This window comes from Microcaecilia unicolor, chromosome 8, assembly GCF_901765095.1.
Source record: "Microcaecilia unicolor chromosome 8, aMicUni1.1, whole genome shotgun sequence".
NCBI lineage: Eukaryota > Metazoa > Chordata > Amphibia > Gymnophiona > Siphonopidae > Microcaecilia > Microcaecilia unicolor.
Window position 1 is genome coordinate 163,131,141 of NC_044038.1, and position 21,274 is coordinate 163,152,414.

At 43.7% G+C, this 21,274-nt stretch overlaps 1 protein-coding gene across 1 annotated transcript in view; it reads right to left on the reverse strand.

Annotated features, from left to right (window-relative positions):
* RNF145 (ring finger protein 145) overlaps window positions 1-21,274 on the reverse strand; it is a 77,680-nt gene that overhangs the window by 17,982 nt on the left and 38,424 nt on the right. The window contains 2 exon segments of the mRNA XM_030212337.1: window positions 11,392-11,483; window positions 17,119-17,227. Of these exon segments, the coding sequence (XP_030068197.1) occupies window positions 11,392-11,483; window positions 17,119-17,227 (201 nt within the window).

Consider the following 21,274-nt stretch of genomic DNA (forward strand, 5'->3'; position numbering starts at 1 on the left):
AAATTTCTTTACCAGCTATACACATTACTCATCTTATATTTTCATATTTAACATTTATGCACATTTCATTAATGAAGGCTATTTATGAAAGCGAAAGGAACATTTCAAGAATAAAATAAAATGTACAACACTAGTGGTGCACTTGTTATATGGATAAAGAAGTAGTCCAGGGGTAAATGTGAGAGAAGTAGTCCTGCAGAAGGGCCGAGCTGGTAGTTCTTTACCGTAGCAGGGAGGCTAAAGTGTATGTCTACTGTATTTATCAGCATTTACTTTGGCAAAGCATCGAGAATTTAAGCCAGTATTGGAGGTGTTGAAGGAGCAACAGACGAAATACCGTTGGGCATTTCCACTAGCCCTTTGCTTCCATGTGAAGGGGGTCTATTGTCAGGCCAGAAAGATGGAGGATGTCAGTCTGGTGTCCACATCATTTGCTGAGGAAGAAGCAGCCCCGATGCCCACAACAAAGACCAAGCACTGGGCACAGCCTTCTGAAAAGGGGAAGAAACTGACCCAAAGCTCCAAGGACTTGAGTAACTGCTGGTTTTTAAAATCTATACTTTAACATATTTGTGCCCTGAAGCGTGGCCAACTATGGTTGAAACACGCTGATGAGCCTTGCTCTCCATCACTGGACTCTGTAGACTGCTCAATTCTTGATTAATAGTTAATATACCTGCTGATGGAGGTATAATTATGGTTGTCTGGCGATGAGTGATTTCAAATTTGAGAGTGTGAGTGTTTATAGTGAGGATGGGGTTTTTTGATGGGAGTTGGGGAGACTGAAAGGAGGTTGGGTCCATTTCCTCTTCTATTTTTCCCTACTAGGGTCCGTTTGGATTCTGGGGTATTTGGAGTTTGAGGAATTACGGTGGGGGTTGGAAATGGGATATGGTTGGAGCTGGGGGATTGGGGAGTCTTACTGGGGTTTTAGTTCAAAATTGAGGGTTGGTGCTCTTTTGTTTATTGGGGTTTTTATCTATTGGGGAGATAGTGGCTTGTTTGTTATATGCTGTGGAACAACATCCTGTATGGCCTGAGACTTCTCTTGATAATTTTGGATTATAGGTACTAATGTTAAAATACAATGTCAATGGCCTTAATTCACCTAGGAAACGTCATTTACGGTTCCAGGAATTGATTCGCCAGAAATATCAGTGTAGGAAATGCATTTAAGAAAAGTGCCATGAGCACCTGCTTCACCATAAATTGTACCTCCATATAGCACTGGCATCAGATCAACAAGGCACTAAGAAGAGAGGGGTTGCCCTTCTCATCCACAAGGATCTGACTACAGATTCAAAAAATTGAGAGAGATCCTGGTGGCAGATATGTGTTTGCTCAGGTTCTTTGACACCAAGTCGAGTGACTGTGGCAAACATATATGCCCCGAATATGGGTCAAGCTGAATTTCTTTTTTAATATCGTAAAAATCCAACTGGGGGGCTTTGCCAGAGGCCCTCTGATACTTGGGGGGGGGGGGGGGGGGGGAGAGAATGTAATACTTGCCTTAATTCACAGCTAGAATCAACTAGTGGACATTTCTCAGGTGACAAGCCATCGATTACTGCTCTGCAGTCTCTTACACAGGATCTTAATTTATATGATGTATGGCGAGATAAAAATGGATCCAAATAGGATTGTACTTTTTATTATTTTCTGCATTCTTTATATACCCGTACTGACTATACTGGAAATAATCTTTGCTGATCATGTTCCTTGTTGGGTGAGATTATTGGCTATAAGAAATAGTAGTAGTAGTATAAGGCAGGAGACATATGAGTAGTTCTGGACACTTCTAGCTTGATTAAAGATCAAATGTTGTGTGAAAGTATAAGCTGTTTCTCAGGGAGTATTTGGAGATCAATTTGAACTCAGGCCCTCCTTTTCACATAATCAGGAATGTCATGAAGGCTGACTCAAGGGGCTTCTTCCTGAAGTATGCCCCTAGAAAGAAGAATAGGGAACCCTAAAGGAGTTACAACAGATTTCTCAATTAGAAGCTCAGCGTAAGTCAGTCTATAGAACATGGAAGCAACTGGGATTTGTCAGATGGGGTCAATTATACAATGCAGATACTAAGCTTCCCTTTCAAACCCTGCCATGAGATTAGAGTCTTCCACAAACTCATCATTTTGCGTACATGACTTCTAAAATACTGAAGGAATACTTAACTGGGGAATATATCTTTTTAGAGGATGTTTGTGAAGATTTTTTGTTTACTAAACACTTGGTGGGTACACTCAATGGTTATCTTAGGGAACTAGCCCCTATGGGAACGAGAACTTGGAGTAGCATATACCCCAGCTGAGTGGGAATCTATGGAAAAATACATGCCAAAAATTGCAATTGCTTCAAATGTTAATGAAAACAATGTCAAGATTATGTACCATTGGTACCTTACTCCAGATCATCTTAGCCGCTGGTACCCTTGGGTTAATTCAGCCTGCTGGTAGGGGTGTGGGTTTAAGGGCACTTAGGGGCATGTTTGGTGGATGTTCGCGAAGGCAAGAGCTTTTTGGAAGAGCATTCAATTCCAGATCCTCTGGGTTACAGGTTTAAAGGTTCCTTGTAACCCTGGGATTTTTTTTGCTTGACAGACATACCAGGATTCTGTAAATCTTAGACTACTTTGGTCAGACACTTGTTGAATACGTCCAAGCTGACTTTGACAGTGGCCTAGAAAGAACCAGGAGGTTAAGTTGTACTATGTTATAAGATGATGACATAAACTGCTATTAGACACAATTCAGGTGGACTCTGAAAGAAAATCTGGGGTTGTTTGCAGAATTTGAGTTTTCTTGAGTAAGGTTTTTTTTTTTTTTAACGGTCTACTGCCTGACGTTTCCTGCTTATGGGATATTCCTTTCTTTCTCCATAAATAATTATTTTGGGTTTCTTTTCTTTCTTTGTTTAAATATACATGATTGTAAAAAAGAGAGGTGTTACATGGCTGAGATTATTATGTATTAAGTATTCCAAACAGTTCAAGAAAGACCGTCACACCTTCTAGTCCCACTGTCTCCACATTCGGAATCCCCTCTTTGCCCCACGTGTGCCCATTCCAGCCCCAATGCGCCACATCTTGACATTCAAAATACCTTCTTAGCCCCACTTGTGAGCACCTTGCCCCCTGTGCCCCCAACGCTTACATTCAGAAACCCCTCTAACACCCCACATTCTGCACTCATCTCACATTTATGCCCCCTTCCCTACATTTTGTGCCTATCCTGCCCCCCCCCCCCCCCCCCATGAAACCTCCCTCCCCAAACTCCCACATTCAGAATTCCCTTTAAACCACATATTCTGGCTCACAGGCTGATCAAAGCCCCAAGAACTTTTTTCAATTAGTTCTGCTAGCACTGCCACAAGTCTTGTGGCGGTTGTTAGTGAATAGTGATATAACCACAAGAGCCCTGCAGTCTTGTCAGCTGGCAAGCAGAGAAAGGAGACGTTGAACAGAATCACCTCCGAGGTCATGGGTCAGCAGAAAAATGGCACTTATCACTGGACAGTTTCTGACATGTGTGATAAACACAGTGGTTGCCCTACCCCGAGGAGGCCACTAGATGGCGCTCTCCTCCAAGAAATAGAGAAAATGCCCTGTTTTGATCCCTAGGGGGAGCTCCAAATGGGACATCAGGGTAATGACCTGAAGGAGCCAGCAGAAGGAGCTCCGGCTAAGGCCTGAACATGGGGACCAGGGAGTATGTAGTAGAGATTCCCTGTTAAGAGAAGGGCCCTCAGGACTCTTCCAGAACGGGGAGGAGGGGCCCAGAAAGGGTGTGGTGGGCTATTAGCAGCCCTATATAAATCCTAGCTCCTGAAGAGGAGGGAGGAGAACAGATGGGGACCTAGGACCATTTACCTGAATCCAGTGAAGCCAGAAACCTGATGCCCAGTAGAGGAGATGCCTTGGGAAAAGGGGGAGAAGGAACCCTCAAAGACCAAGAAGGTACTTACTGGACTAAGGACATAGAATGGATGGAGGGAACTGTGCACTATTGCTATGAACAATTGCTAATGAGAATGGACTAACAGCCGTGGGGTGGAGGATAGGACGATAAAGTTGTGGAGAGTGAAGAGTGTCCTATCCAGGGGTGGAGGTTGTTAGACACTGAGACCTAGGTTCCCCACAGTAGATGGGCTCAGTGAGAGAACTCGTAATAAGGGAATAACGGCTGGAAAGAAGTGGTTTCCACAAGACTGCAGTATAGTCTAATAAATTGAATTTGCATTTTGATGACTGTCTCATTTGCATATATGTGAAGGCTGGAGAATCTTAGTTGAAGTTCCAGGAGAGTGCGAGGGGTCACGGCCCAGGGATCAGAGGGGTGACCGGGGCACACTGGACTGGACAGAAGTGGATTTCCAGCCAAAGGAAAGCATGCCCGAGTAGTCACCCTGAGTAAGGCAGGAGCCCCAGATATAGAGGTGGGTGCTTGCAAGGGACTGGGAGAAGACCAGCAGAAGACCTGCTCAGGAGCCCGGGGCCAGTGAGGCCAGAGAGAGAGAAGGAAGGGCTTGTGTCTTTACAGATTGCCCTGAAGCCAAGGGCCAGGGAGCCTCGAGAGGCCTTAAACTTGTACAGCCCTGCGTAACCCTGGCAGCGCTATAGAAATGCTAAGTAGTAGTAGTTCAAGAATACCCTGAGGAAGGGAAGATAAAGGAAACCCCTTTGTTTTAAACTGTTTGCTTCTGTGCTGTTTTGCTGGAGTTACCAGGGATCTACCACAAGTTGTTTTGAACTGCTTTGGTTGGAACTGCCTGTGGCTGAGCAGTTTGCCTGGTCAATTGCAGTATGTAGCTTGGCTTGGGAGCCAAGGGAACTCCAAGGAGACTGGCAAGTGAGACCCCGTCCAGCAGAGGGTTGCATTTCAGACTCACCCAGTGGCTGGGAGCTTCACACCTGCCTGCTGCCCGCTTCCCCTACCCAACGGTCAAGCCAGCCAGTTAGAAACCTTGAAAAACTCTTTGAAAGATGCAATTCCATAATTACTATGTTATTGGAATTGGTGTTTGTACGGTGCAGCTGTTGGAACTACATTTCCCATTTGGGGCTTGGACAGCACAAGGCTTACCAACTCCCTTTCCGTAACTAGAGCTATCTTCCAGTGCTCTGCCCCCACAACCTTCCTTACTGATTATAATATGCACGGTCTTTGTGACTACAGCTACCTTCCAATGTTCTGCACCCACAGCCTTCCCATTGGCTGGATGCTATCCACAATCTTTTGTGATTGCAGCTGCCTTCCAGTGTTCCGCTCTAACTGGCCTCCCATTGGCTGAATCCTATCCATTGTCTCCACTACTAATTACCCTAGAAACATGCAAGGTATGCACACTCACATGAGGCAGAAATAGAGACCGACAGATATTTTTTAAACTCTAAAAATGTTTATACATGTTAAGCATTTTTCTAGCTTCTGTGAAATGAATGTAAAAATCAGAAGACTCCTGAAAAAAAGCCAGACAGTTGTCAGTTCTAACCTCATTGAGTCCTAAGCATATCACACAGGGTTCCCATTTTGCCAATACCCAACAAATATGAGTGGTGCAGTAGCATGGGATGATGAAGTGTAGCTTGTGGGGTGATAGAACAGTTGTGGGGTTACTTTTTGGGAGTGACGGCAGTCACAGGGTGGTGTAGAAGTTAACAAAGGGGAGATTTTGTGGGTTCGGCAGTTTGTAAGGTGGTGGGGTGTTTGCGGGGTCATATTTTTTTTGGGGGGGGGGGGGGGGTAGGGGCTGTTTGGGAGAATGGCAGAGTTCAGAACAGGGAGCAATTCCCTGCTATGTTGTACTGTATATAAGTATCTATGCTATAGAAGTTGGAACTCCTCTTCCCATAGAGATGCATTGAGACATTTTTTTTTTGGGGGGGGGGGGGGGTGAGGAGGCAGGCTTATCTCTCTGGAACTCTACTACTACTACTTATCATTTCTATAGCGCTACTAGGCGTACGCAGCGCTATACACTTGAACATGAAGAGACAGTCCCTGCTCGACAGAGCTTACCCAATGTGATCCATTTTTGAACTACGAGTCTTTTTACCACTTCCCCCACCCCCCCCCCCCCCCCCCCATTCCATGTTTCACCCCATTCCCGCTAATTTTCAGTTATTTTGCACCCAGAGATAGATAGAAATTTGACCTTTTGCATAATTCTTTCCAACTTCTGTTGGGTTGGAAAGAATAAAAACAAAGCCACCAATTTTAAAAAAAGCAAGTTTCCTGTTAATAAAATTTAAACCTCTATTAGTATTTAGGAAAATGCAACCTTCAGCATCTTCCTTCTCACAATTTGAGTTTCTATTTAACTAAACACTTTAATCTCCCAAGAATAGAACAGAGTTCCTGTGGGTTGAAGATTCTCAAAGTTTTAAATAAAGCCAGCCAAGAAGCCTCTCACATTTTTCCACAGCACACATACTGATAAACAAAGATTAAGTGATTTCTTTAAAAGACTGCAGCTTTACTGAAACTATATTTGTTGCACAATGGGGAGGTATTTCTGACCTATGAAGTATCACCCTAAGTCACTGTTCTGAACTGAATTTAGTTCAATGGGACTCTGAAGTCTTTTCCTCCCATAATATATCATCCATCTATCTATCTATCTATCTATCTATCTATCTATCTATCTATCTACCCTGTTTCCCTGAAAGTAAGACATCCCCCGAAAATAAGACCTAGTAGAGGTTTTCCTGAATTGGTAGATATAAGGCCTCCCCTGAAAGTAAGACCTAGCAAATTTTTGTTTGAAAGCAGGGCCGCCAAGAGCTGGACAAGGCCACCCTCGGGCCACCCCCCACCAGAGGTCGCCGGCCCCCCCTCCACCCACCCTCCGTCACTCCCTGAACTAACCTTAAACGCCTCCTTTCACCTTTGCAGCAAGCAGCAGCAGGGCAGACCTCTCCTTCCTTCCGTGCCCCACCCTCGCGGACGTTTCGTCAGGCGAGGGCGGGACACGGAAGGAAGGAGTGGCCTGCCCTGCTGCTGCTTGCTGCGAAGGTGAAAGGAGGCGTTTAAGGTTAGTTCCGGGAGCGACGGAGGGCGGGCGATCCAACCCCGATGTTTCCCCGAAAAATAAGACAGCCCCTGAAAATAAAACCTAGCGCAATTTGGGGGGCAAAAATTAATATAAGACAGTGTCTTATTTTCAGGGAAACACGGTATCTATCTATTATATATATATATATATATAGATATATCTATATATATATAGATATATATAGATATAGATATATATATATATATAGATATAGATATAGATATATATATATATAGATACCGTGTTTCCCCAAAAATAAGACACTGTCTTATATTAATTTTTGCCCCCCAAATTGCACTAGGTTTTATTTTCAGGGGCTGTCTTATTTTTCGGGGAAACATCGGGGTTGGATCGCCCGCCCTCCGTCGCTCCCGGAACTAACCTTAAACGCCTCCTTTCACCTTCGCAGCAAGCAGCAGCAGGGCAGGCCACTCCTTCCTTCCGTGTCCCGCCCTCGCCTGACTGTGTATATATATACACAGTGCAATCCACTTTAGTGCAAGGGTCTGGGACCAAAGAAATGCATGCAGTTAATCGGAACGACCCAAAGAAGCTAGACATTTGATAAACATATGTACACAACTGTTTATTATTATACGTACAGTAAATAGTCTCCGTTAACTGACGTTAGGCTTCGCTGCTCATTTCTTCATCTGTTTCATCATCAGGCGTTGTTGCCTGCGTGTAGGCACATATCTCAACATCAGTGCTGTCATCAGCTGTTTGTAGATCGTAATCAACAGCTACGTAGCGATGAAAACTCCTCTTCAGTAACACCGGCTGGGATGTCAATAACCTGTTCATCTGACACGTTTGCAACAGCTGCATCTGTTTCGTCCCTCTCCACATCCTTAAAGCTTGCCCGCTTGTAGCAGTTCACAATGGTTGCCTGTGTAACATGATTCCAGGCTTCTTTCTGCATATGCAGGGAATCCAACAGTGATAGATTAAGAGCCAGTTCAACAGCACATTTATCCTTGCCAGTCTGGTCATCCATAACGCTCATCAGACGATGAAGCACAAGAGCCCGATAATGTTATTTAAAATTGGCTATTATGCCCTGATCCATAGGTTGGATCAGAGAGGTAGTGTTTGGCGGCAGGAAGACCACCTTGACGTTAGACAGCCTCATATCATCCCTGTGTGCAGCACAATTATCACAAAGCAACAAAATCTGATGCTTTTGTGCCCGCATTCTAGTGTCTAACTGCTTTAGCCACTGCTTCCAAATTTCCCCAGTCATCCATGAATTTGCGTTAGCCTCACATGACACAGGAAGTGGCTTAACTTTCTTGAAGCAACGGGGCTGTTTGCTCTTTCCAATGGTGAGGGGTTCCAACTTCTCACTCCCATCCATATTGCAGCAAAGGAGGATCGTCAGTCGGTCCTTTGATGTTTTACCTCCAGTAGTTTCGGCATGTTTGAATGCAAGTGTTCCATCAGGAATTGCTCGCCAGTAGAGACCGTTTTTGTCAGCATTGAAAATGTCATGAGGTGCAAACTCGTTCAAGATGGTAGGAAGAACTGAAACAACCCAATTTTCAACACCAAAGTCATCAGCATCTTGTTTCTCACCATGCTGTTTCTTGAATTTTATGTTGTTCCTCTCCTTCCATCTTTCCAACCATCCAACAGTGGCTTTGAATTCAGTTAGTCCAAGACTTTCAGCTAGCTGGTTAGCTTTCTCCATAAGCAGTGGACCACTGACAGGAAAAACTGTCTGCTCCTGACTCGAGAAAACCACCGAAGAAGAGCATCTTCTACCTCCTCAGCTTTTCCCACCCGTTTTCGTTTCCATTGTGGATTTGTATTGTTTTGCCAGTCTTCCAGAAGCTGGTCTTTCTGCTTCACGACACGTGAAATTTGACTGGGATTGACACCATATTCTTTAGCAATAGATGCTTGACTGTTTGTTTTCTAATTTTTTAAGAACTTCTATTTGTTCAGGCAGTGTTAAAAGTCTTACAGATCCACCGCGACGACGACAACGACCCCAGTGTATACTCTAACAACATTTTTTCACTTATTCTGCCTGTGGCAGTTAAAGGGGCGGTAAATTTGAAATATTGTTGGTTGTCAGGCGCCAATCGGCTTCCATATTCCGTGCGCGCTTATGCGGAGTCTTTCCTGCAGAGGAGCGGTCTTAAACCATGCATATAAGTGAATCTTGCGCTTATCAGTGATGCAGTAAACCGAAGTTTGTCCCAATAGAAATTGATGGTGCCAAAAATGGGACCGAGGTACGGCATGCAGTTAAACAGAGCATGCGCTTATCCAACGTGCACTTAAATGGAGTGCACTGTATATGTAATATACGCATCTAGCCGTTAAGCCCGTTAAAACGGGCGAGATTTGTGTTTTGCAAAATGTAATAATTCTCACCTCCATCCATCCATGTCCAGCAAACCTCCTCTCTCCCCTGCCCTCCCCTGATCCATGTCCAGCAACCCTGCTCTCTCCCCTGCCTTCCCCCTCGTCCACCAACCATCCTCTCTCCCCTGCCCTCCCCCCATGTCCAGCAACCCTCCTCTCTCCCCTGCCCTCCCCTCCATCGATCCATGTCCAGCAACCCTGCTCTCTGCCCTGCCCTCCCCCCATGTCCAGCAGCCCTCCTCTCTCCCCTGCCCTCCCCCCATATCCAGCAACCCTCCTCTTTCCCTTGGCCTCACCTCCCCTGCTCTCTCCCCTGCCCTCCCCCCATGTCCAGCAACCCTCCTCTCTGCCCTGCTCTCTCCCCATGTCCAGCAACCCTCCTCTCTCCTCCCTGCCCTCCCCCCATGTCCAGCTACCCTCCTCGCCGCCGCTCCCTCCCCCCTCCGTGCCCTCTGCACTGACATGAGAGCACCTCTCACCTCCGTGTGAAAGTGCTGCAGGCAGCAGCAGATCGCTCTGCTGCTGCCTGCAGCGCTTCCACACGGAGGTGAGAGGCGCTGTCATGTCAGTGCAGGGGGCCTGATACGGAGGGGGGCGGGAGCGGCGGCGGCAACGTCGGGGTTGGGGGGGGGTGGAGGTTGGTGCGCCGGCAATGTTGCTTCGTCTCCAGGCTCCAGCGGCAGTGTCCGTTTCCCTCTCTGTTCCGCCCTGTGACGTCATCACGTCTTGACACGAGGGCGGGACAGAGAGGGAAGTCTCTACTGCGCATTTGCGGGTGAGTCGGTCACTTGTCATTTATATGTTTGATATATACATATACACATATATATAATTATCCACTGAGATTTGACTCATCCTGTTTTTTTGAATTATTGACACTATTGTTTTGTGTGGAATTTAGTTTTATATGAAGCATTACTTTTACATTCCATATCTCTTGTTTTTTGTGAACAGTGGATAAACACAGAGGATCCCTATACTGCAAAAGGATGGGATTAAAGCAAAAAAAACAACTTTCATACTTCTGAAGCTAAATCCATTTCTTTGTCAATGCCTGGCCTCAAAATGTATGGACCTGCCAGGCATCACATAACGCCTTCCAAAAGAATGGCAGAAGCTTTTTTTTTTTTTTAACTTAGTACTAGGTATCACTGCTTATATCATACATTTCAAGTCACTAAGGGGACAATCCTATAATTGGGAACTACGAGGTCACTTGGTAGGAGGTTGAAAAAGCAACGAAAGCAGGAAGGGTGCTTGGGTGCATAGGTAGAGGAATGGCCAGCAGGAAAAAGGAGGTGATGCCACCTCTGTAGAAGAACAATCTGGTGAGACCTCATTTAGAATACTGTCTGCAATTCTGGAAAGCCACGTTCAAAAAAATATAAATAGGATGGAGTCGGTCCAGAGGGCGACTACTAAAATGGCCAGCAGTCCTCGTCATAAAGCATATGGGGATAGACTTAAAGATCTCTGTAACAGAACCTACGCATTTAGATTCCATTATAAAATACTAGCATAGCCTAGTATCGGTCCACCTAAAAAATGTAGGTACTCGTACTTATGCCACCTGATGTCACTGTGGGTACCTAAATGCAGCAGGGATACGGCTAACTTACAGTATTCTGTAAGTTATGTGTATAAGTGGGAGTCCTGTGTACACCTCCCTTGCAAATATGTAAGTTAAGCCGGTATTTACAGAATAGTGCTTAGGTGCAACATTTATATACATAACGCACATATGAATGGGGGGTGGGAGGGTGTACCTAGATTACAGAACTGTCTTTCATGCATCCTATGTAGAAAAAACAAACAAACAAAAAAGACTGCAAGCTCCCTGGGACAGGACATTAAAAGGGACATGAATCTTATTATTAAATAAAAATATCAAATAAGGAACCCAGCTCAAGAAAGCACCCGTCCCTACTGATGGCGTCTTTGTACCAGATGTTGCTGTCCACTCACCAATCAGTGCTGTCGTGAAGCGATTAAGAGAGAGGGGTTCTAGGTACATGGGCCCTTCATAGCCCGACTCCAGTTCACTCCTGACATAATCCCTACAAGCAATAAAACAAAACATGAAGACATCTCTTTATTTATTGGGATTTATTAACCACCTTTATGAAGAGATTCACCTAAGATTCACATCCTGAAAAGCTTTAAAAAAAATAATAATTAGGTAAGGTCTTTCATGCCATATTTGCCTCGAACAATGTAATTTCATGCCCTGCCAAGATTACAAACTATTTCAGGAGATATATACATTAGTCTCTCTCCATTGATACAATGACCTTATACTGGGGCACATTCAGCACTTTTGAAGTCACATATACACAGTTATTAGCAACACTTTTCTACAGTGTCATGTTACAAAATTACTGAATGCAGACCTCACTCTCACTGCGCACTGGTGATCAATTAACCTTTCATCTTACAACCGGTTACTTTCAGGGATTCATGTGTTTTACACCATCAGAAAAGTTGACTTAGCTAGAGAAACAATCATATGGTACCCCATTCACAGAAGGAAGGATACAGAGAAAGCATCTACTTACAAAACATACAGCAAAATAAATATTTCAACCCAAAGCACCTTCTATTGCAACTTCTCAAGCTCTGCTCACACATTAAATTCAGCCTGGGCACGCCATGCTATACACAATCCCCCGGATTCTATATAATGCGCTTAGATTTAGGCGCAGAAATTGGCACGGATTCTATAACACTGTGTGCATAACTTAACAAGCTAATGAGCGCTGATAACAGCACTTAACAAGCAATACTGAGGACCAACTGGCACTGATTAGAATTTAGGCGCACAACTCACTAAGCATATTCTGTAATGATGTGCGACAAACTTCTAATGCGCAGAGGCAAAAAGAGGCATGGTTATGGGTGGGGAAATGGGCGTTCCAAAATTTAGGCGCCTAGTTATAGAATATGACCCAGTGCGCCTAAATCTACACGCTAATATTTACACCAGGTTTTCGTTGGCATAAATGGATTGCGCACAGATATCGGTGCTGAAATATCAACTAAACATATTCTATAATCGGCACCTAATTCTAGGTGTCAATTATAGGATATGCTTAGTCGGCACTGATTTCAGCGCCAGTTTTTTAGGCGCCATATATAGAATCTCCTCCAATGTGCTAAATTGATTTTTTTATGTCCTGCTCTAATATACAGGATTGTTAGGTAGAGGTGAGAGTAATTAAGATTATTCAAGTAGTGAAGTAGACAAGGCTCAGGTACTTATAATGTTCATGGTTAAAAAGATATCTGGGGGAGAGATCCAAGATGGCCGCACAATGAGGGCGCTGGAGACTCTGTTCCTGCCTTATTTAAATTTCTTTACTTTTTGTTGGTGGGGAAAGCAGGCGGCTTCTGCCTGGCCACACCAGGACACTTCTTTGGCTCAGCAGGTACCAATTAGTGCCTTCATGACACCCTTATCTCGGGGCGTACCAGCTGGTCCATTGCTGAAGGGAACTCCGGGACTCGGGAGCGAAGTTTCGCTCAGACCCGCAGGACCAGTGCCTCCTCCACAGCCACAAGATCCTCTGACGTTGGGCTCGTGCCAGACATTGCAGTGCATGCTGCCTGACGTAACCAAGGGAATGCCAGCTCTTCAAGAACTGATGGAGGTGGAAACGACTCCAAGGGAAGAAAGTCAAGTCTTTCAAACTCCTGGAGGATTGATATAGGGTGCGATGGGAGATGGGACTATTCCAACTGTCCCTCCCCTAGTGAGACCCTCTGAGGTGACCCTCTATACTATCTGGACAGTCCTGGACTCCATCTACACAAAGTATGCAGGAATTTCCCCTCAAGTTTATCAACAAGCACAAAGGATTGAAAAGTGTGAAGAAGCACTGAAGATTCAGACAGATAATTTATATTTATTAGATTCTTCTATCCAGAAGTCACAGAGTGTTCAGACAACTTTGGTTCAGGATAAATTAACTTTGCAGCAAAAAATTGAAAATTTGGATAATTTCACCAGACATTTGAATTTTCCTAATATATTGACTGCTACACCTAAAAACCTATTTTATAGGTTTTTGAAAGAAAATTTAAAACATTCTAATATTGGGCTTCCACCATTACATAAAATAAATTATTTGCCAGTTCCTAGACATACTAGCTTTCTTGCTAGCAATTCATTGGTAGAAGTGTCTTCTGATAGTCTTAATATAAGTAATATCTTGGAATGTTCGGTTGAGGAGGTAGTCTCTAGATCTACATTGCTTGCAACTTTTGTATTTCAGCCGGATAAGGACGTGCTTTTGCGCCTCTTTCTTCTGAACTTTTTTTTTTCTTTGAAGGTAAAATCTCTCTCTCTTTACAGACATTTCCAAGTGGACTCAAAATAGAAGGAAAAAAAATTTTGTCTTTTAAACAGCATGTTATTGCTTTGTGGGCTAAATTTCAATTAAGGTACCCATCTAAATGTTTGGTCTATCTGGATCAACATTCTTTTGTTTTCTATAATCCTGTACAGCTTCAGTTCTTTCTTGAAGGTAGAGGAGTATCAGGGCTGCGACAGACATCAGTGGGTTTCTCTCTTTGAAGTTCGGTCATATATGTTATATATTGTGTATCTTATTTAGTTATTTTCTGAATGTAATATTCCTTCTGATGTGTGAATTGTGCTCTCTCTTCCTTATGTGGTCTAGAAGGTTGTTTTCAGGTTTATTTTACTACCTATAGATTGATTGAGGTTATATTGCAGTGCATACTGAAAGTCTTTATTCAATTTTTTTTAAGTTTATTGAAATTGATAATAAAGCAATCAAATTAAAAGCTATCTGGGGAATTAACTGAATGAAGTCTTCTATTATAGCAGAATTGTCTTTCCTAAATACTCTTACAACCACATTAACAGTGATCTCACTAGGTCAGATATTAACCTCAAGCATCATGCAACAGTAAATACAATGTTTCTTCAGGGGCACCCTGAAAATGTTATTACTCAGCATAAGAGATATTCAAAAGGGTAAGGGTGAGGTGAAGTACACTGGAATGTGGCTGTTTGAGATAACCAAAGTTGATGAAACAATTTTAGCTGAGAATAAAAACACTTAGAGGCTCATTTTCAAAGCACATACACTTACAAAGTTACGTATATAACTATGTAACTTTGTAAGGTTATTTGATTTGAAAATGTAACCATTGGCAAATGCTGCTACATGGATGAGAGAGAATAACTGCATGGTCTCTAGCCAGCCACATGCGCACACTACCCCTCCCATATCAAATTCATTCGTAAACCAAAAAAGTGCAAAATCAACCCCTAATCCCCCAACAACCATCTCAGAAAACTACATTACAAAAAAAAAGTCCAAATCTTTCCCTTTTTTTATCCTAAGCAAAAAGCTCTAGCTACAACCCTGATGAAGACTGAACGTAACAAGGAACATAAACCGTTTTCAGCTCTACAAATCACTAAGGTTGGGGGCACAGTTTTATAGTCCAAAGCTCATTAGAGCTATTTGTGACCTGTGGTGCATCAGTAGTACATCCACATAAGCATGATTTTTGCACAGTTGTCCTATTAACTATTTCTATTTATGAGCTGAAATCGACAGTTGATCTCTGAAGCCATATATCAAACTCTCTATACTTCTGCATCTCTCACATCAAGTATTTAATTCCACTAGTTCTTTTGATACTGGGACAATGTTTGTAGAGTCTCATATGCTGGGGAACACCATGCCAAATTAAACATAATGGGGCCAATATTCAGCTAGTGTGGTCCCCGACTTAAGCTGAACACCAGTGTCAGCATTTCATAAGTGACACTGAATAATTAGATAGTGAGGTGAACAGGACCACATGATCCATTTAGCTGAGGTCTGCTATTCAGGAGACCTAAGCACAGATATTATCCATTTATCTACTAAATATTACCACTATCTGGATACTTCTGTGGACCACTTTGCCCTCTCCCAATTCTGGGAAAAGTACTGAGCTGTTTTGTAATTTTAAAAAGCACAATACAATCTGATATAACTTTTAAATGGATAGGCCCGTTATGCATTCATCAACTTCCAGTGAATGCCTAATTGATTTAGGATATTGGTCCGGAAATGCTTACTGGTGGGTGAGGAATAAGATTTCAAAAATAGAGTATAAAAATAAAAAACAAATTGGAAGAAAACACTTATTATCAAAGCCTAATTTTACAGTAGCCAAAAAGACTAAATACTGAAAATTGCTATTAATTTTCTAAGGATTTCCTGAAAAAGTAGTAGGAACCAAAGCAAACTTGAAACTTTTTAAAAACTGTGAATGGGCAAACAGTGAATATGCCTTAGGCATGGTAGGGAAGGGATGATAATAAAGGCAGACTCATTCCACTGATAAGAACCACACACACCCAATAAATAAGACAGACCAAGTAAGCCAGCCTCATAGTTTTGACATAAGTCACTGGAAAAATCACATTTAAAATTACAGTATCCCCTTTCATCAAGGTAACTAGGGCTCTCATATATCAACAGAATGACCTTACACCCTGCAGTAGGGATCACTACAGTAGCTGCAAAGGCAAGACCTGCTAGTATCATAGCTATGGTGAAAAGATTAGTCTTGAAATGTTTTAATCCCTCGGCGAATACAGCAAAGGGGCATAGCCCTAGTTCTTAAAGGCCTAAAATCTGGTCTGATTTTCAGGATACCCACAATGAACATTCATCAGGCATATCCACATATCTGAAAGCCAGATTATTTTGCACAAATAGGTTACCTACAAAACTAAGTCTGTTTTTAGCCCTCTCAACCACAGTTGTACATCTTTGTATAAGTATAGCAGCATATGCTCTACTGAACTATACAATGCTCTAGGTGAAGGGGAAAGGCAAACAGCTCAAGAACATGGCTAGGTCTCGTCATTTCAGGAGAGCTCGTTCTCACCAGCACAATGTGCGCAATTGATTAGGGTCCACTTAAGCATCAGGGAAACAAGGGATCGCCTAGGATGCAGGCTTCTGGGAGTGGCAAGGAATGGCAGCAAGTGATAATAAAACAGTAGATCTTGACAGTCACACAAACCACATCAAATACTTCCTTATGTTTATTTTTTAGTTAAAAAAAACATGACTTCTATAAATGCTTGGTCTCCTTTTAAACGTACACCTCTAATGACCTCAGAAGCCTGTGGCACGGGAAACACAAGAGGAGGGGATGAGGCAGCAGTAGAAATGAGCTAATCTGCTGCCAATCCAGCCCCATCCCCTCCCCTCCCAGGTAGTAGTAGAACACAGGAAGATGCTGGAGCAGACAAAGCAGAGATATTCTGCCCATTAATTTAGCCCCTCCCCTCCTGACTGCAGGTACATAAGGGGTGGAGATGAGACTGGAGTGGACAGCAATGCTGAGTTCAGTTGTTGTAGCATATTTCTGCTTCTAAGGAAGGTTCACCTAGGGTGCACAATACCCTTATATCAGCCTACTGCTGTGGAATGTTCAAAGCATCACTATTTATTTCATTTCATAGCAGGACAGCAAAACACATAGTGTTCTTCACACTCATGTGCAGCACATCCTCTCTCTGGTCCAATCAGAAAAAAACATTTCTACTGCATACATCAGTATCAAGGAGTTGCACACTGGCAAGGTTGACTTCTGTCTGAAAGGAAGCAAACATCTTGGCCATTCAAAAAATTAAAAGGTGTCACCTACTCTTACCTAGAGATCTGATGCCCAGCATAGAGCAGTAGGGCAGTCAGAAGGTACAAATACAGCTGGGTCAGGTGCTGACGAGGCAAAGTCAAGAGAACAACACTTAAGATGTAGCCTGAAAAAAATGTTTTAAAAAGAACATCACAGTAAGCCATCTGATTTGCATTACTAATATTCAAATAAGTTTGATTTAACTAATCAAGATTCTGTTTGCTTTTAAGCAGTGGAGGTTTCAAGGGGAAATCTGAACTTATCTAATAATTTCCTTTTCTTGAGTCCTGCCAGACCAGTACAGACAAGTGGGTTATGTCACTCTGCAAGCAGATATAGTCAGAGAAAAACAGTTTAAAGCTGACTTCATTCCTTTTATAGAGGGCTGGCAATGCCTTTAGCTCCTCAGTATCCTGTATCATTGAAGCCAATTCTTATGGTTTGGCTTCCAATTCACTCCCAAAGTCAAACCTGGTAGAGTGAAAATCATTAGCTCATGGTCACTAAGAATGAGAATTCCATACACCAAGGGTACTACTGCCTTCAGAGTGGACTATACCAGACTGTTAGCTTTTTGAACCCTTTGCTGCCATAGCTTCCATGTTGTGTTCTGGACTGGTATGTCAGGAAAGGAAAAGGAAATTAACAATAAGTCCACATTTCCCCCTTCCTTATTACCCAGGCCAGATGAGTGGGATGGAACCAAGCTCTACCCAGACCAGTGTCACGGTTGTGGCCGTGCCCTTATGTTCAGACCTACTGTTTCTCTGTATCTAGCTCTGTGACCTCTCCAGTCTGCCTTTTCCCTATTGTTGTTCTTCCTGTAAGCCAAGCCTCGCTTTGGTCTCCCTGCTTCTGCTTCATTTCCTGTTGTTGTTCTTCCTGTTAGCCAAGCCTCACTTTGGTGTCCCTGCTTCTGCTTCATTTCCTACTTGTGACATCATCAGCCTACTCTTTTATAAGGACCCAGAGAGCTTTCCTACATGGCCTTTACAAGAGGTCTCTTAATTTGCCCGTGTTACCTGTATAGGTCATATCCCTGCTTGGCTTTGTTCCTGAGAGGCTTGTGCCTGAATGTCTGTTCTGTGTTTCTTTGAGTCTTGTGTTTCAATGCTTTGCTTTGTTTCTGTGTGTTTGCTTGTGTACTTTGATCCTGAAAGCCTGGCTCTAGAGCCACACCCTGCCCTTGGTGTCTGTATCTGTTTGAATTCCCTTGGCTTCTGCTTTTAGTCTAGCCCTGCTTTTGACTCTTGCTATAGTTAAGCTCTGTGTTTAAGTCAATCTCTGTTTAGCCAAGCTCTGTTCCTGTTTTCTCTGTTCTGTTTCCTGTGTGTGTAGTTCTTGACTGTTAATTCTGAGAGTTTGTAGAAGCCAGCATTGTCCCTAATTGCCTCACTGCTATGCAGGTGTGTCTGCTGCCTCTCAATCTGCCTGGCCTTTCCCTTCCAGCTGTGGATGCTGGTAAGCACATTGCTTCTTTGTTTGTCTTCCCTTAGTCTGCTTAATCCTTTGCCTGCCATGTTTGCTTCCTGGCTCTTGAGCTCTGTTTCTGCCAAGTTCTGTTCCTGTGTGTGTTTGAGCCAGGTTCTGCTCCTGTGTTTGAGCTAGTTCTGTCCCAGTTCCCTGCTAAGCCAAGTCCCTTTCAGACTCGTGTTCTAGTCAAGCCAAGCCTCTTTCAGACTCGTGTTCTAGTCAAGCCAAGCCTCTTTCAGACTCGTGTTCCAGTCAAGCCAAGCCCCTTTCAGACTCGTGTTCTAGTCAAGCCAAGCCTCTTTCAGACTCGTGTTCCAGTCAAGCCAAGCCCCTTTCAGACTCGTGTTCCACCCAAGCCCCTTTCAGACTCGTATTCCAGCCAAGCCAAGCCCATTCCAGAATCCGGTTCCAGCCAAGCCAAGCCCGAACTAGAATCCGGTTCCAGCCACTCCAAGCCCGTTCCAGAATCCGGTTCCAGCCAAGCTCATTCCAGCATCCGGTTCCAGCCAAGCCTGTTCCTGAATCCTGTTCTAGCCAAGCCCGTTCAAGAATCCTATTCCAGTCGAGCCAAGCCCGTTCCAGAATTCTGTTCCAGCCAAGCCTGTTTGAGAATCCTGAATGCTATTCCAGCCAAGCCTGTTTGAGAATCCTGAATCCTGTTTGAGAATCCTGAATGCTGTTCCAGCCAAGCCTGTTTGAGAATCCTGAATCCTGTTCCTGCCTTGTTTATTGTCTTGCTTCTGTTCTTTTTGTTGTCTAGCTCCTACCCTGTCTTGCCTGTCTAGGTGTGCTTTTTCAGTCTAGTCCTGTCCGGATCCAGTCCTTGCCTTGCCCTTTTCTGGACCCAGTTTTAAATCTACTTCCGTGTTTTGCCTTGTCTTGTATTTCTGGGTCCCAGTCCCAGTTTTAATCCAATTCCGAGTCTTGCCTTGTCCTGTCTGGGTTCCAGTTCTGGCCCTTTGCCTTCTTTTCCTTGCCTCATCTGGATCCAGTTCTTGTGTTGTCCATTGTGTTTAGTTACCTCTGTCCTGCCTTGTTGAGTCTGTTAGTTTATCCTAGTCCAGTCTGTTCTGATTCCTGCCTGTGCCAGCCCCGGTGATTTGTCTGCCAAAGCTCCGGCTTTGGTCCAAGGGCTCACCATTCCTGACAGTTGTGACAACTAGGCAGGATGAAGCCAAAATAGCTCTCAGAACTTCTGCACCTAAGGTGTTGAACACATCCATGCTGTGGCACTTAGAGAAGAGATACAATGGAGGCAAGGGCAGTGTACTATTATCATCCTCTGCTTACAAGGAATCTTGCACGCTAACCGAGCGAGACAGCCAGCCCTCAGGGACTTGCTAACTTTTCCTGGCATGACCAGAGATAATCAATTCATTGACTTCTGGAATCAGTCCCCTAAAGATCACTGTGCCTTATTAGAACACATCAATAGACCAAAGACTGAGCCCCAAATTTAGAAGAACATGAGCAATTATAAACACCTCAAAGGTGACAGACATCTGATTTTGTTTTTTAAACCACCAGGAGAGAGAAAGCCCAATTCCACTAGAACAAAAATACCACCTCAGAAGGGGGAGAATATTGGCACAGAGATACCCTTTCCTTTAAAATTACCCAAGGAAGCCAACTTAGCTCTATGACCTAAGAGACGTTACTCTGGCAGGCGTGAGAGAAAGGGAGGATTGAGCTCTCAGGACTAAGCCTGGGTCCCAAATAGCAGTCCTGCATGCTTGAATCTCCAGAGCACAGTAGCGAGTGAACTTCTGTGCCTCTGTCCCACAGCCAGTATCTGCCTTCTGTGACAGGTATGAGCTTATCTTCACCTCAATCTCTTGTAGAAGAAGGCTGAAGAAATAGATCCCTGAGGGAGAATAGTGTCCCCTAAAAATTTAATGTACAAAGGGTTGTGCAGTCCTTTTTTGCATCACCACAGGTTGTATCATTTGACACTATGAGGCTCATTTTCAATGCATTTAGAGTTACAAAGTTCCATAGCTTACTATATAAAACTCTGTAAGTCTAAATGCTTTGAAAATACGCCTCTATGGATCCAGGAAGGAGTCATCGGACTGCAGAAAAAGGTGAAGTACCAACTAACAGACTGGCCCCTTAAGAAAATGGATCAGGGATTATCCAGGCTCTCAACAGGAACATGTGCAAGAGACTGGATGTCAGTCCTATTTTACCAGAATATCCAGCCTTCTGGCTCCTGATTTTCTTTCTCGGCTGAAAAGTTTATTTGTCTTTATTTGACTGAAAAAAGATTAACCAAATCCAGATGGCAGAACTGAAGCCAATACTGGACAGACTTCTATGGTCTGTGTCCCGCAAACGGCAAAAGACAGGTGAAGCTTTGGCAACTCCAGTGTTGTAGATCACTTTATTGTCACATGCTGTGAGTGAGGCTGCTGGGCAGCTCAGGGGGGAGGGGGAAGACACCTTGACTGGTAAGATGAATACTGTCAGCAATTCTTGAGTCTTTGTTATAACCACAATCATTCCCATCATGTTTAGCTGACTATATGGTTAACACTGAGGAGACCTGACAACCAACAAAGAGTGGCGGGTGCAGTTCAGCCCATCTTGCTGGGCAGACTGGATGGACCATGCAGGCCCTTATCTGCCGTTATTTACTGTGTTACTGTCTTGAAGTTTTGCAGAACCAATATGAGGGCCACTCATTAAGGTACCCCAC